Below are 13,551 nucleotides of genomic sequence, written 5' to 3' on the forward strand. Positions count from 1 at the left end.
ATTTCTAGAAAGGAAAATGTTTGTCTAAGTAATATCTAGCTATATTTTGGTTTCTTCCATAGGCTTATAAACGGGTACTTGACAAGCCAGCCACTGAACTTCGAGAAGCAGGGATCTGCATGCGGGAAAATTCTTTTTATATTGACACTGTCCGCAGGTGAGCAGCTCAGATTGTGTGAGGTTGTCATTTTTATGTTTGCTATTAAACTATGTAGTAGTTTCCTCTATTAAGCAGAGTTTTTTCTTAACTTGTCAGGGGATATTTAGATATCTATGGCTGAAACCTGGCAAAAAGGCTTTGTTGAGTTAATTAGTTTTATATTAAATCATATTTTTTTGCTTTGCTGGTTTAAGTTTTCGAGATAGAAGATATGAGTACAAAGGACTTAATAAGGTTTGGAAGGGGAAGCTATCAGAAGCCAAGGCTAGTGGAAATTCTATAAGGATCCAGGAAGCACAAGTATGAATACCACACTGTAGTTATTTTTTTAATTTTAAATCCGGAGTCTTAATTTTTTTTTTCCTTGTGTGGTAGCATAATTTTCCTATGGTGACTGGAGTTGCTTCTTAATGTTTATAGGATATGGTTGTTCTCTATGATTCACTACAACTTGCTCATAAATGTATTCTCAATTCCTTTTATGGATATGTCATGCGCAAGTGAGTTTATGTCCTCAATTTGATTTTATAATTTCATCTTATAGTTTAGGTTTTTTAACTTGGCCTTTCATGATTTTGTTATCCTAAAAAATCTTTTACATTGTTTTGTTCAGGGGTGCAAGATGGTACTCGATGGAAATGGCTGGAGTTGTTACCTATACTGGAGCAAAAATCATACAGAATGCCCGCTTATTGATTGAAAAAATTGGAAGACCACTTGAACTAGACACTGATGGTATCTGGTGTGTGTTACCTGGATCTTTTCCAGAGAACTTCACCTTTAGAACAAAGTATGCTTTTGCTCTCTGAAATTGATACATTCATTAGTGCATCATAATTATTATTATTATTATTATTATTATTATTATTATTATTATTATTATTATTTTATCAGATACAAACAAATGTATTAATTGATAATAAAAACATGAGAAGTCCTCCCCATGATGTACAAACTAATGAAAAGAAACTAAGTAAACCTCCACAAAACAAGGATGGCTATACAATAAGGACAAAAGGCCTATACAAGTATAACAACACCAGCGCCTGTAACCCATCCCTAATGTGTACAAATTGAGAGCCAATTAAGCTGAATAACACTCGAAGGGTAGGTTTTAAAAATGTTTGTACACTAAGCCCAAAAAGAAACATAGAAATGAAGCAAATCCCAAAATTATGAATAGTGCATCATAATTGTCCCACAATTAGTGCATTCAAAGGGTAGTGCATCATAATTATGAATGGTCCCAAATATTTAGTATTTTATATGGCTTTTTTTAACTACTTAAATGAGGTAGTTTCAGAAGCAATATTTTGACTAAAAGAACTTGGCACTGGCCTACTTATGAATGGTATTTTTCTAAAGATATTGACCACATTTGTGGAACACATTTCAGAGACTTGAAGAAGAAGTTGACAATTTCATATCCTTGTGTTATGCTAAATGTTGATGTGGCTAGAAATAATACAAATGATCAATACCAGGTAAGCTTAGGAAGCTCTTCTTCTTTTTGTACCTCTTCCCTGTATTTCTGTTTTATCCATTTCTAGATGTGAGGGTACTATTTCTTCTTTGCAAGAACTGTATCTTTAATGAAGTGCAATATTTGCTTTCAGAAGCACTTTGCCTCTCTGAGTAACTAGCACACTGCTTCTAACTAATATTTCTAACAGACACTCGTTGATCCCATCAATAAAACATATGCAACACATAGTGAATGCTCTATTGAATTTGAAGTGGATGGACCATACAAGGTAATATGAGAAGTAACTTATTGTCATCTCTGCCTTTTTGTTTTGATTTTTATAATACTCATGATTATTTGGCATTCTTTCTGGCTCATAGGCAATGATTCTTCCAGCTTCCAAGGAAGAAGGAATTTTGATTAAAAAACGCTATGCTGTCTTCAATGATGATGGAACTCTTGCAGAGCTTAAGGGTTTTGAGATCAAGCGTAGAGGTGAGCTGAAGCTCATCAAAGTTTTCCAGGTATCTCCCCCTTTTGTCCAAAAGTTCCTGTATCATTGGACTTAAGTTTTTCCTGCTTTATATTTGGAATTGCTTATTTGCTTCTATTGCATGCATTACAACCTATTTTTATTAACCCTATATTGAAGTTATCATTTGTTCATTCCAATTCTCCCAATCTGCATGTTACGAACTATGATACATGTGTTGATGTATCTTTTTGTGTATGTAATGGTGTGAGTCTATACATTCTCCACCCTGATCTGTTAACTACTAAAGGATTGTTTCCAACTCATTGGGAAACCCTTCATTTATAAAAGGGATGTGATTCATATGAAAAGCGATGGAAAGCCAAAATGACCTTCTATTATTACAAATGTGGTTCAACAAAACCTTTCACTGTAATTTGCAAAGTCTAACTAAAGAGATGGTGTTCTCTTTGCCACAAGTTGGGATTGCCCAGATTAGTAAACCTTCATGATCCAGTTATGATTTAATTGAGGCGGGGAAAGCCATTCATGAACAATTTGCTTTCAAGTCCCCATTTTCATTTAGGACTTCCAGAGTTCTGCTTTATTTTGGAAGTCAAAAGCCAATTGACATCCTAGAATACCTTCTTCCAAGAAAGCAACACTAAAAGTCATGCAATGCAAATATAGACAGGAGATTGGTGTAGGATACCGATATGAAGTCTGGCACATCGACCTTGAAAATTTTAAAATGTAATATGGGTTTGCTATTGTGTGTTTTATGGGCACATGTTTTGACATCTTGAAACCCAAAAAGTATAAACTTGGCATATCAGTGAATTGGTTGTTTCTGAACACAAAGAAGGATAAAGCTATGTGCTGCATCATGCTTCTCTCATTCATGGCTTACGAAAATATACAACATTTAGTGAAACCTCAGAAACTAACAAAAAATGTTATTATAAGTCTTATCTTTTAGGCATCCCTTCTAGCAAATAAATAGGGATCCATCTTAAGAATCTGCTCACTTGGCTGATCAGGAACGAATAGATTGAGAAATCTTTCATAGTTAATTAAGTTTTTACTCACCCTTTTTATTTAATAAGGAGGAGGAGAAAAGTTATGTAGATAGATTAATATGCTTAAACCATCTTGTTAAAATGAAATTTTATCTTGTTATTCAGTGGGTTTGTGTTCTTAACAAGACCTGGAATATAATGCCTTCGTCTACTATGTACTTATGATTATCCTATTATGACCTTTTGAATGAAAATTACAAATTTATGTTCCAGATTTCATTTTCTAACCTGAAATGGCTGCTTGTTTCCAGGCTGAGCTTTTTGACAAGTTCCTTCATGGTTCAACCTTAGAGGAATGCTATGCAGCAGTGGCTTCAGTTGCAAACCGTTGGCTTGATCTTCTTGATGTATGTTAAAATGTCTTCTTATAGACAACAAGAAGCACCGACTTTTCTTAAAAATAAAAAAAAAATCTTTTCATTACTTTGTAGTTTTTTGAGGGACTTCTTGCTTTTTATCTTTTCATTTTTCATCATCATTGAGGATGTGGATAGTTACTCAAGTCAAGGGTGAATAATGGGAATAAGGCTAATAGATTCTTCTTTTTGTCAGAATCAAGGGAAGGATATTGTGGATAGCGAGTTGCTTGATTACATATCGGAATCAAGCACCATGAGCAAGTCTTTAGCAGATTATGGTGAGCAAAAGTCATGTGCAGTGACCACTGCTAGACGGCTGGCTGATTTTCTTGGTGATACGATGGTTAAAGATAAAGGACTTCGTTGCCAGTATATAGTTGCATGCGAGCCAAGGGTAGGTTTATTGTTTCGGCTTGAGGCATACATATACTATGTGTCCTTTCAAATATGTATTTGGTCCTGCTAATTAATTCTGGTTTACTAATACTGATGGTTGGACTTCTATCTTAGGATTTCTATTGCAAGGTTTTGATCTGGATAAAGGCATTATAAAAAAGAAAAGAAGTGTAAATCACCCACAAAGAAAAGTGTAAATAAATGTAAACTATGATGAGAAACTGCTAAAATGACTAGTCTTGATTATGCTTGAAATTGTTATTATTATCTTTGATAAGATATAAAAACTGTGCCAGTGATTAGTAAAGAAGGAATGAATACAAGAATGGGTAAGCAATCCTTCAAACCTGATAGAAGAATAAAGAAGCTAAAATATAACTGTTAGCTTGGTATACATTTTTAACAATTATTCAACAGTTTAAGCTTTTGACTCAATTGGTAGCTTAACATGGTATTGAAGCCTTAATTTTCTGGAGGTCATAAGTTCCAACCTCATTAGTTTTGCTAAAAGATGCAAATCCTCTATGCTGTGACTAACATTTTCAATAGTTATTAGAGGACTGGTTAAGAGAAGGAAAGAATTAGCTGCGTAGTTTACAATTTGATCCAAAAATGTTGGTATTCTACCTGAACTAAGGGCCAAAAAAATGAAGGTTGAAAAGTTTGAAGTGGAGAAAAAGTCTTTCTAGGTAAAGTTTGAAGGATTGAATGGGGGAACTTGGGTATCAATAACAGAAAGGAGCCGAGGTTTTGTTGTCTCAGTAGGATTTGGAAAAGAGGAGTTGGATTGGTTGATGGAGCATTTGAAGAAAGCTGTGGAGTTGGAGGCTTCCAGGGGATTTATATGAAAGATTAGGGGCAAGACTAAGACTCACTTGATGGAGATTTGTTTCAATAATAGAGGGCGTTTCATGAAAATTATAGAAATTGTTACAAGAAGGAAACCTTTACTTCTTGTCGTCCTCGAGGGTGTTAAAGGCAATGGGTGGGAAGACCTTAGGAAGACGATTATTTCAGTGCAAGAGTATTCTGATCAAGATGGAGGAGCTTCGAAGGAGACGTTTGGAGATACTCAGATGAGTAAGGGCATTTACAGAGGTGGCCGGTCATACGCAGAAGTGGTTGCAGAGGATGGATATAGGACTGGAGTTCTGTTGTCAGCTGGAAAATGGGGCAGAGCTGTAATTTGCGAATGCAAAGAAAAAGTCCAAGACTGGACTCACGAAGGAAAAGCTATCGTGAGGATGATGGACATGAAAGGAATGGTGTCTATAACTCCCATTTCCACTTTCAAGGGGTGTTTCTTTGTGGGTTCAGCAAGGAGAGCAGAATGGTTCCAAGAGCAGGGAAGACTTTTAGTGAAAGGAAGGCCTGTTCTCCTGAGGAAATGGTTGCCAAGTGAAAATATGGTTGTTTTCAGAAAATTCAGAAGGGGTTGGTTAGAATTGAAAGGTCTTCCTTTTCACTTGTGGGATGAAGATCAGTTGAAATTCATTTTGAAGAAGTGGGGGAGGGTAACGAAGGTGGTAAGGGAATAATTGAAGCTGATGGACTTGACGAAGGTGAAGTTGTGGGTGGAGATGTTTCCAAATGTCGTGCTACCAACGTTGCTTGAGGTGGAAGATGGGGCCTGGACATTTACAGTCGTAGTTTCAGTCACCGGAGAAGTTGATGAAGACGACATTGTCACGTCCGAGCCAACTCGTAGCAGGGACAAGTTCTTGAAAGAGGGAGGTTGCATCTCTCAGTCGACAAAAATTGCAGAGGGGCTACGAGGTAGTATTAGGGATAATGAGTGCTACGGTAGGAGGCTTCTTCCCCGGTCAATTTATCGGTGCTCAAGTACAAGATTGGCGGCCAAAAGGGAGAATGGTTGGGGAGGGAGTAGTTTGGGCTCAGCAGAAGAAACTTTCTTTGGGCCCACAGTGCTTGAGCCTTTGTTTAAAGCCCAACCTGTAAGGGCCCAAAGAGGGACGAAGAATCGTGGGCTTCACGCTAGCCTAGATGTTCCTCAAGTCCACGAGACTGTAGCGGCATCGTCTCCATCTCTTGAGCGAGATGGTTCTTCTGCAAAGGCGATCACGCTGCTTGCAAACTTTCAAGGTCTAGTCGATGTGAGGGCCGGTGTCGAGGCTATCCCTGGAGAGAATGGTCAGGCCTTTGGTTAAAGGCCCAGTCTCTTTCCAACCCTAGCCCACCTTCAGACTCTATCATGGGCTGTAAGTTAAAAGGCCTGTCGGGGCTGGGCCAAAGCTTAGGAGGAACAATGTCCTCTAGTAAGAAAGGTCGGTCTTGAAGGGAAGAAAATGCAGCGAGAAAGGGGAAAGCTCCCGTGGATTAGATGAGAGGCTCTACGTAGAAGGAAGAGATGATAGTTTCAAATAAGATGTGGACCACCCTCTTCCCTCCAAGTGTTGATCACCGACAAGGACATCGGAGTAGCAACGAGCCTCTTTTCCTACGAAAATCATCGTTGTTTAGCGAAGTTCGCAATTTGGAAGAGGATTTTGGGACGGGATCTCAGATGAAACGAGGAATCAGAAAGAGTCCTCTCTTTTGCTGTCTTTTGTCAAGGAATAGTAAGCGGTGTTCGAGGGAAGAGACCTCGACGTGAAGAGGAGAGGCGGATTTGCGAAATTCCCATTTCGAAGAGGACAAAGAAGGTTTTTTGGGCCGAGTGGGGTCCAATCTTCGTGGTTCTTTAGTCATGGATTTACCTTCTATTTCAGAAATCAGAGGTAAAAGACTCATCTTTGAGGGGATTTGTGAAACTCTAGGAGTGGAAAACATGGAGGTATGTCTGCCCTTTCCTTCTCAGCCACTCGAGTCTTCTTCTTTCCCTTCTTGTAGTCTGGAACTTCCTTTGCCGAGTCCCTGTGGTCCACATCTTCTTAGTTCAGTCTCTCTTTCTCAGTCTCCTAGGGAAAATCAAGTTACTTTTGAAATTTTTTCTAAAAAAGGCGTTGTTGGCACTTTTTATCAAAAATATGTTGGCATTCTTGTTCGTGATGAGGAGGAGAACCAGTGTGCCTTATCAAACCAATTGTCCGAGAGTTTTACCCCTAGGAAGTCTACACCTAGCTCGCCTAAGGAGGATTCCAACCTGTTGTCAGGTAGTCAGGGGGATACTGTGGTATCCTCATCAGGCGATTTCCTTATTGATGGCCTGTCCCCCAGGAAAATGGCTAAAGTGTGAGAGGTTTTATGCTCTTTGGATATTAAGGTTTATTCCAGGAGGAAAAACAGTGGCTCCACAGGTAATTGAGACCTGGTGGATTTGGTTTGGAGGGTTAGGGTTTGTGAGTTTTTCCATGAAAATTATCAGCTGGAACACCAAGGGTTTGGGTTCAAGGAATAAGCGAAGGGTGGTTAAATATTTTCTAAGGTCAGAGAATCCGGATGTTGTGATGATTTAGGAAACAAAAAAGAAGTGTGACAGAAGGTTTGTGGGTAGTGTCTGGACGGTCAGGACTAAGGATTAGGTTGCTCTTCCGACGTACGGGGCTTCAGGTGGGATTTTGATCAATTGAGACTCAAAAAAACTGCGTAGTGAGGAGGTGGTAATAGGATCTTTCTCGGTCTTAGTCAAGTTCTCTTTGGACAGTTGTGGACCTCTTTGGATATCCACAGTTTATGACCCAAATAATCCCTCACTTAGGAAGGATTTTTGGGTGGAACTTTTTGACATTTATGGCCTAACTTTTCCGTTATGGTGTGTGAGCGGTGATTTTAATGTCATAAGGAGAAGTTCAGAAAAATTGGGGGGTTCTAGTTTAAATTCAAGCATGAAGGACTTTGATACTTTTATAAGAGAATGTGAATTGCTTGATCCACCTCTTCGGAACGCATCATTCACTTGGTCAAATTTGCAAGAGTCTCCCGTGTGTAAGAGATTGGACCGTTTTCTTTACTCAAATGAGTGGGGGCAGCTCTTTCCCCAAGGCCTTCAAGAAGCCCTTATTAGAAGGACCTCGGATCATTGGCCAATTGTTTTGGATACCAACCCGTTCATGTGGGGCCCAACACCTTTTAGGTTTGAGAATATGTGGTTGCAACATCCTAGTTTCAAGGAGAACTTTAGAAATTGGTGGAGAAGTTTTCAAGGAAATGGATGGGAAGGCCACAAGTTCATGAGGAGATTACAATCTGTTAAAGCCAAATTGAAGGAGTGGAATAAGGTTTCTTTTGGAGAGCTTAATGAAAAGAAAAAAAATATCCTCAATGATTTAGCTAACTTTGATGCCATTGAGCAAGTATGGGGTCTCACTTTTGATTTGTTAAATCAAAGAGCCTTAAGAAAAGGGGAGCTAGAGGAATTAATTTTGAGGGAGAAAATCCATTGGAGACAAAAAGCTAGGGTGAAATGGGTTAAGAAAGGGGATTGTAACTCTTAAGTTTTTTCATAAAGTGGCTAATGGCAGGCGAAATAGGAAATATATCAAGGTGTTGGAGAATGAAGGGGCTTAGTGTTGAATAATGCCGAAAGTATCACAGATGAGATCTTACTTTACTTTGAAAAGCTCTACGCGAGTCCTATAGGAGAGTCTTGGAGCGTTGAAAGATTAGATTGGTCCCCTATTTCGGAAGAGAGCACATTAAGGTTGGATTCCCCTTTCATTGAAGAAGAGATTTCTAAGGCCATTTTTTAGTTGGATAGGGACAAGGCACCGGGGCCTGATGGCTTTACCATTGCAGTATTCCAAGATTGTTGGGATGTGATTAAGGAGGATTTAGTGAGAGTGTTTGCAGAATTTCATAGGAGCGGAATTATCAATCAAAACACTAATGCCTCCTTCATTGTTCTGTTACCCAAAAAGAGTTTGACAAAGAAAATCTTAGATTACCCATTAGCTTGATCACTAGTATCTACAAGATAATAGCCAAAGTGCTTTCAGGGCGTCTAAGAGGGGTTCTACATGAAACCATCCACTCTACTCAAGGCGCTTTTGTTCAAGGGAGACAAATTCTGGATGGGGTTCTCATAGCCAATGAGATAGTGGATGAGAGAAGACGATCAAGAGAGGAAGGTGTCGTCTTCAAAATTGACTTTGAAAAGGCTTACGATCACGTGATGTGGGATTTTTTGGATCAAGTGTCGGAGAAGAAGGAGTTCAGTCCTAGATGGAGGAAATGAATGAGTGGATGTTTGTCCTCGGTATCTTATGCAATCTTGGTGAATGGATGCGTTAAAGGGTGGGTTAAGGCATCTAGAGGATTAAAACAAGGTGACCCTTTATTCCCTTTTTTGTTTACTTTTGTCGCAGATGTATTGAGCAAGATGCTATTGAGAGTAGAGGAAAGAAATATGTTGGAGATTTCAGGGTGGGTAGAAACAAAACTAGGGTGTCCCATTTGCAATTTGCTGATGATACCATTTTCTTTTCTAACACTAGGGAGGAAGATTTGTAGACTCTCAAGAATCTTTTGCTAGTGTTTGGGCACATTTCTGGGCTCAAGGTCAACCTTGACAAGAGTAATATTTATGACATCAATCTTGATTAGGTTCATCTTTCAAGATTGGCTGAGATGCTTGATTGCAAGGTTTCTGGCTGGCCTATACTCTATTTGGGTCTTCCTTTGGGAGGGAACCCTAAGGCGTGTGGCTTTTGGGATCCAATGATTGAGAGAATTTCAAGAAGATTAGATGGGTGACAAAAGACTTACTTATCCTTCGGGGGAAGGATAACTCTTATCCATTCTTGCCATACCCATATGCCCTGTTACTTCCTTTCCTTATTTAAGTTACCCGCTTCAGTGGCTACAAAAATCGAGAGGTTGCAAAGGGATTTTTTATGGTCAGGGATTGGGGAAGGCAAAAGAGATCATTTAGTGAGATGGGATGTTGTGTGTAAACCAAAGGCAATAGGGTGTTTGGGTTTTGGGAATATTTCTCTGAGGAATCTCGCTCTTTTAGGGAAATGGCTGTGGAGGTACCTTAGAGAGAGTTCAACTCTATGGCATCAGGTCATATTAAGCATTTATGGTTCACACTTTAATGGTTGGGATGTTAACACTTTAGTCAGATGGTCACATCGTTGTCCTTGGAAGGCTATTGCACAAGTCTTTCAGGAGTTTTCCTTGTTTACTCGGTTTGTGGTAGGAAATGGGGAAAGAATTCGGTTCTGGGAAGATTTGTGGTGGGGGGACCAACCTTTGGGAACCCAATATCCAAGACTATTTAGAGTAGTTTTGGATAAAAACATTCATATTTCTTCAGTTCTCGGTTCTACTCGGCCTTTCTCTTGGAATTTAAATTTTCGCCGTAACCTTTCAGATTCTGAGATAGAGGACTTAGAAGGCCTCATGCGGTCACTTGATGGATTGCATCTATCTCCTTCGGTTCCAGATGCCAGATTTTGGCCATTATCTTCTTCATGGTTTTTTTCAGTCAAATCTTTCTTTCTAGCATTATCTCAATTTTCTGGATCTTCTCAGGTTTTCCCTTCTAAGTTCGTTTGGAATTCTCAAGTCCCTTTCAAAGTGAAGTCCTTTGTCTGGTTAGTGGCACACAAGAAGGTGAATACTAATGACATGCTACAAGTGAGAATACCCTACAAAGCCCTTAGTCCTGATATTTGTATTCTGTGCATGAAGCATGGGGAATCAACAGATCACCTTTTCCTTCATTGTTCCTTGACGATTGGGTTGTGGCATAGATTATTTCAGTTAGCTAAGACGGATTGGGTCCCCCTGAAGAGCATCTTTGACATGATGTCCATCAAATTTAATGGTTTTGGTTCATCTAAGAGAGGGATAGTTTTGTGGCAAGCTGCGAGCATCGCTCTAATTCGGGTTGTGTGGTGGGAAAGAAACGCGAGGATTTTTGAGGATAAAGCAAGGAATTCAAAGTATCTTTGGGACTCTATTGTTTTCCTTGCTTCTCTTTGGGCTTTCTGTTCCAAGGTTTTTAAGGGGACTCCTCTTAATGTGTTACAACTTGATTGGTTAGCGGTGTGTACTCCATAAGGAATGGTCCATTATAGAGAGTTTGCTTGTTTTATAGTGTAATTTCTTGTAGTTTAGTTTTCTTTGGTGGGAGGATTTCTCATCCTTCTTATTGTATTTCTTTTTATCTATCAGTATATCTTTGTATCGTTTCCAATAAAAAAAAAATAAGTTCCAACCTCATTGCATGTTTATTTTTCTATTTGTTGGGCTTACATTCAAGCACAAAGAAGGCTACCTGTAAGGCAGGGCGTTAAAGCCTTAGCCCAATTTGACCTGATATGCATTATGGGTCCACCATTTAAGTGTAGTAAAATTTGTAGTATAATATCATATCATAGACTTGGTTTATTAGAGGTTCATATGCATTGTTGGTCCATTACCTAATTGTTTAAGCTTTTGGGCTAGTTGGTTGGTTCAACAATAACTATCTACCAACTGCCAATTACATAGCCCCCTGTAATACAACCTAAAGTAAAATAATTTTCGCCTCCTGAAAGTTTTAATGATAGGTAGCAAATCCTCAATGAAAGGCTCTAGCAAAAAGGCTCCTTGCTTGGACAATCTATTCGGTTTTTGTTTTTCTGACTAAGCAACCAACGTGCACCTGGCTTCTGAAGACATCTGCTAGTTTCCACCTCCACACCCTGTTTCCAAGGCTCCACTTTCCTTTCTACACCCACTAATTTTTATTTTTTGATAAGCAAACAGAGAATCTATTGAAAGAGCACCAATGAAAGGGGGCACACCCTAAGTATACAGGAAGTGTACTAAAAAAAAAAAGAATACCGACAGGTATCTACACAAAACAGCCTTAAAACCAAACCATCTGCAGCTAAGACTATCTATGAAGGCCAACAACCATTACTGAATCCCTCTCCACCAGCAGGCTGCTGATACCCCATGAGGATACCACTATTAATACTTGTGGTGAAGTGAAAGTTGCTGCCCCAATTTTCTAAGCCAACACCTGCTGGTTAAGAGAAAATTCTAAGCCCTATATGCTCTTGGTTTTTGATCAATCAAGCACAGCACTCTATCAATCGATGACTCAAGAGCTTGATTGAATGAGTTGTTCTCAAATGTGAACATACATTGTAATTTCTTAATATGAATGCAGTGATTGAATCATTTCTGTTGTGGCTATTTCACATATTACCACTGGCATACACTTCTGGTGCTCTCTCTCTCTCTCCCCCTCCTAAATTTATTTTTGGACCCTTGAATCTAATGTGAGCAGGGAACACCTGTAAGCGAGCGTGCTGTTCCTGTTGCAATATTTGAAACTGATGCTGGTAAGTTCTTCCTGAGCCTGCTTAGTAATGTTCTGTTATTTTTAAAAGAAATGAAAGTTAGGATTTACCTTCCCCTCTAACTTTGCAGAAATTATGAAGTTTTATGTGAGGAAGTGGTGCAAGATTTCATCAGATGTTGGCATTCGGTCTATTGTTGATTGGTCATATTACAAACAGCGACTTGGTTCTGCAATTCAAAAAATTATAACCATTCCTGCTGCAATGCAAAAGGTCCAGTTGCTTCTTCTCTGTGATTTGTTAAAACATTCCCTTTCATTTTTTCATTTTAAGAATGATTAGAATTCTTCAGGTTGCAAATCCTGTTCCTAGGGTAGTTCATCCTGATTGGCTGTATAAGAAGGTTCGTGAAAAGGAGGAAAAATTTCGCCAACGAAAATTAGTTGATATGTTTGGCTCGTTGAAGAGGGATGATAATGTCAAAATGAATGTCGATGCTATCACCTCCAATCACGTTATTTCTGAAGAGAATATTGAAGATTTGGAAGACTTCAGAAACAAAGGCAGAACTTCCTCAGCTGGACCTAGACCCATTGTTCGTTGTTATGAAGTTAATGGCAAACAACAGTCAGATGCTATGAATTGCCTAGCAAATTCCCCCCAAGAACCAGCCAATCATAGTGAAAGTGCATTGACGCCGATGCAGCCTACTGATATCTCTACTGATAATATTGACAGAAACGTGGATTATCAAGGATGGCTTGAGATGAAGAAGAGAAAATGGAAAGATGCTCGGGAGAAAAGGAAGAGGCAAAGGTATCCTTTTCTCTGAGACATACATACAGTGGTCTGTTTTCTGTCCATGTTTTGAGATGTGCAAATATAATTAAGAAGGGTTTTTTTTTTTTTTTTTTTTTACCTTTTCTAATTTGATCAGAACTTTTCATATATCTTCATTAATATGATGTCTCTTCCATAAGAGTTTCTCATGCTATACTTCACCGATTCATAGGCATCTGAACTCAAAGACACACATAGCATGTTTTGGCTGAGAACCTGCCTTCTAATGATAAATACTATAGCATTCACTCACTCAGTCTTTAACCATCAACTGTATAAGTATTTGGTCAGACATTTCTTTTCTCAAGTTCTCTGTGAGATTAATCCTCCCAGTCAGTTTCCATAGGCCTTCAGAGGAATCGTGAACTCTAGCCCTGCTTTGATGGATTGTTACAATTAGGTCATGAGCTAAAGCATCCATGCACCAGATAGTGTACTTATGACCCATGTTATTAGAGGGAAGACTTTCTTTCTGTTAACTTGCTTTTGAATTCTAGCACTAGTAGTTTCCTTTGTGTGTGTGTGTGTTTAGGTTTCTTAGATTCCACTGCCCTTGAGGTTTGGGTCAAGTGGTAAAGGGAT

General features: G+C 39.0%; 1 protein-coding gene across 2 annotated transcripts in view; it reads left to right on the forward strand.

Annotated features, from left to right (window-relative positions):
- Positions 1-13,551, forward strand: part of LOC100241432 (DNA polymerase epsilon catalytic subunit A) — an 86,833-nt gene that overhangs the window by 56,368 nt on the left and 16,914 nt on the right. For both annotated transcript variants that reach the window (XR_786089.3, XM_002269884.5), the window contains exons 18-29: positions 63-157; positions 355-460; positions 581-660; positions 774-950; positions 1,557-1,644; positions 1,834-1,914; positions 2,006-2,149; positions 3,428-3,523; positions 3,729-3,929; positions 12,117-12,171; positions 12,260-12,402; positions 12,482-12,945. Coding sequence is in view for 1 of the 2 variants with exons in the window: in XM_002269884.5 (XP_002269920.2) it covers positions 63-157; positions 355-460; positions 581-660; positions 774-950; positions 1,557-1,644; positions 1,834-1,914; positions 2,006-2,149; positions 3,428-3,523; positions 3,729-3,929; positions 12,117-12,171; positions 12,260-12,402; positions 12,482-12,945 (1,730 nt within the window). In the remaining variant the exon portion in view is untranslated. The remainder of the gene's footprint in view (positions 1-62; positions 158-354; positions 461-580; positions 661-773; positions 951-1,556; positions 1,645-1,833; positions 1,915-2,005; positions 2,150-3,427; positions 3,524-3,728; positions 3,930-12,116; positions 12,172-12,259; positions 12,403-12,481; positions 12,946-13,551) is intronic.

Source organism: Vitis vinifera, chromosome 6, assembly GCF_030704535.1.
Source record: "Vitis vinifera cultivar Pinot Noir 40024 chromosome 6, ASM3070453v1".
NCBI classification, from domain to species: Eukaryota; Viridiplantae; Streptophyta; class Magnoliopsida; order Vitales; family Vitaceae; genus Vitis; species Vitis vinifera.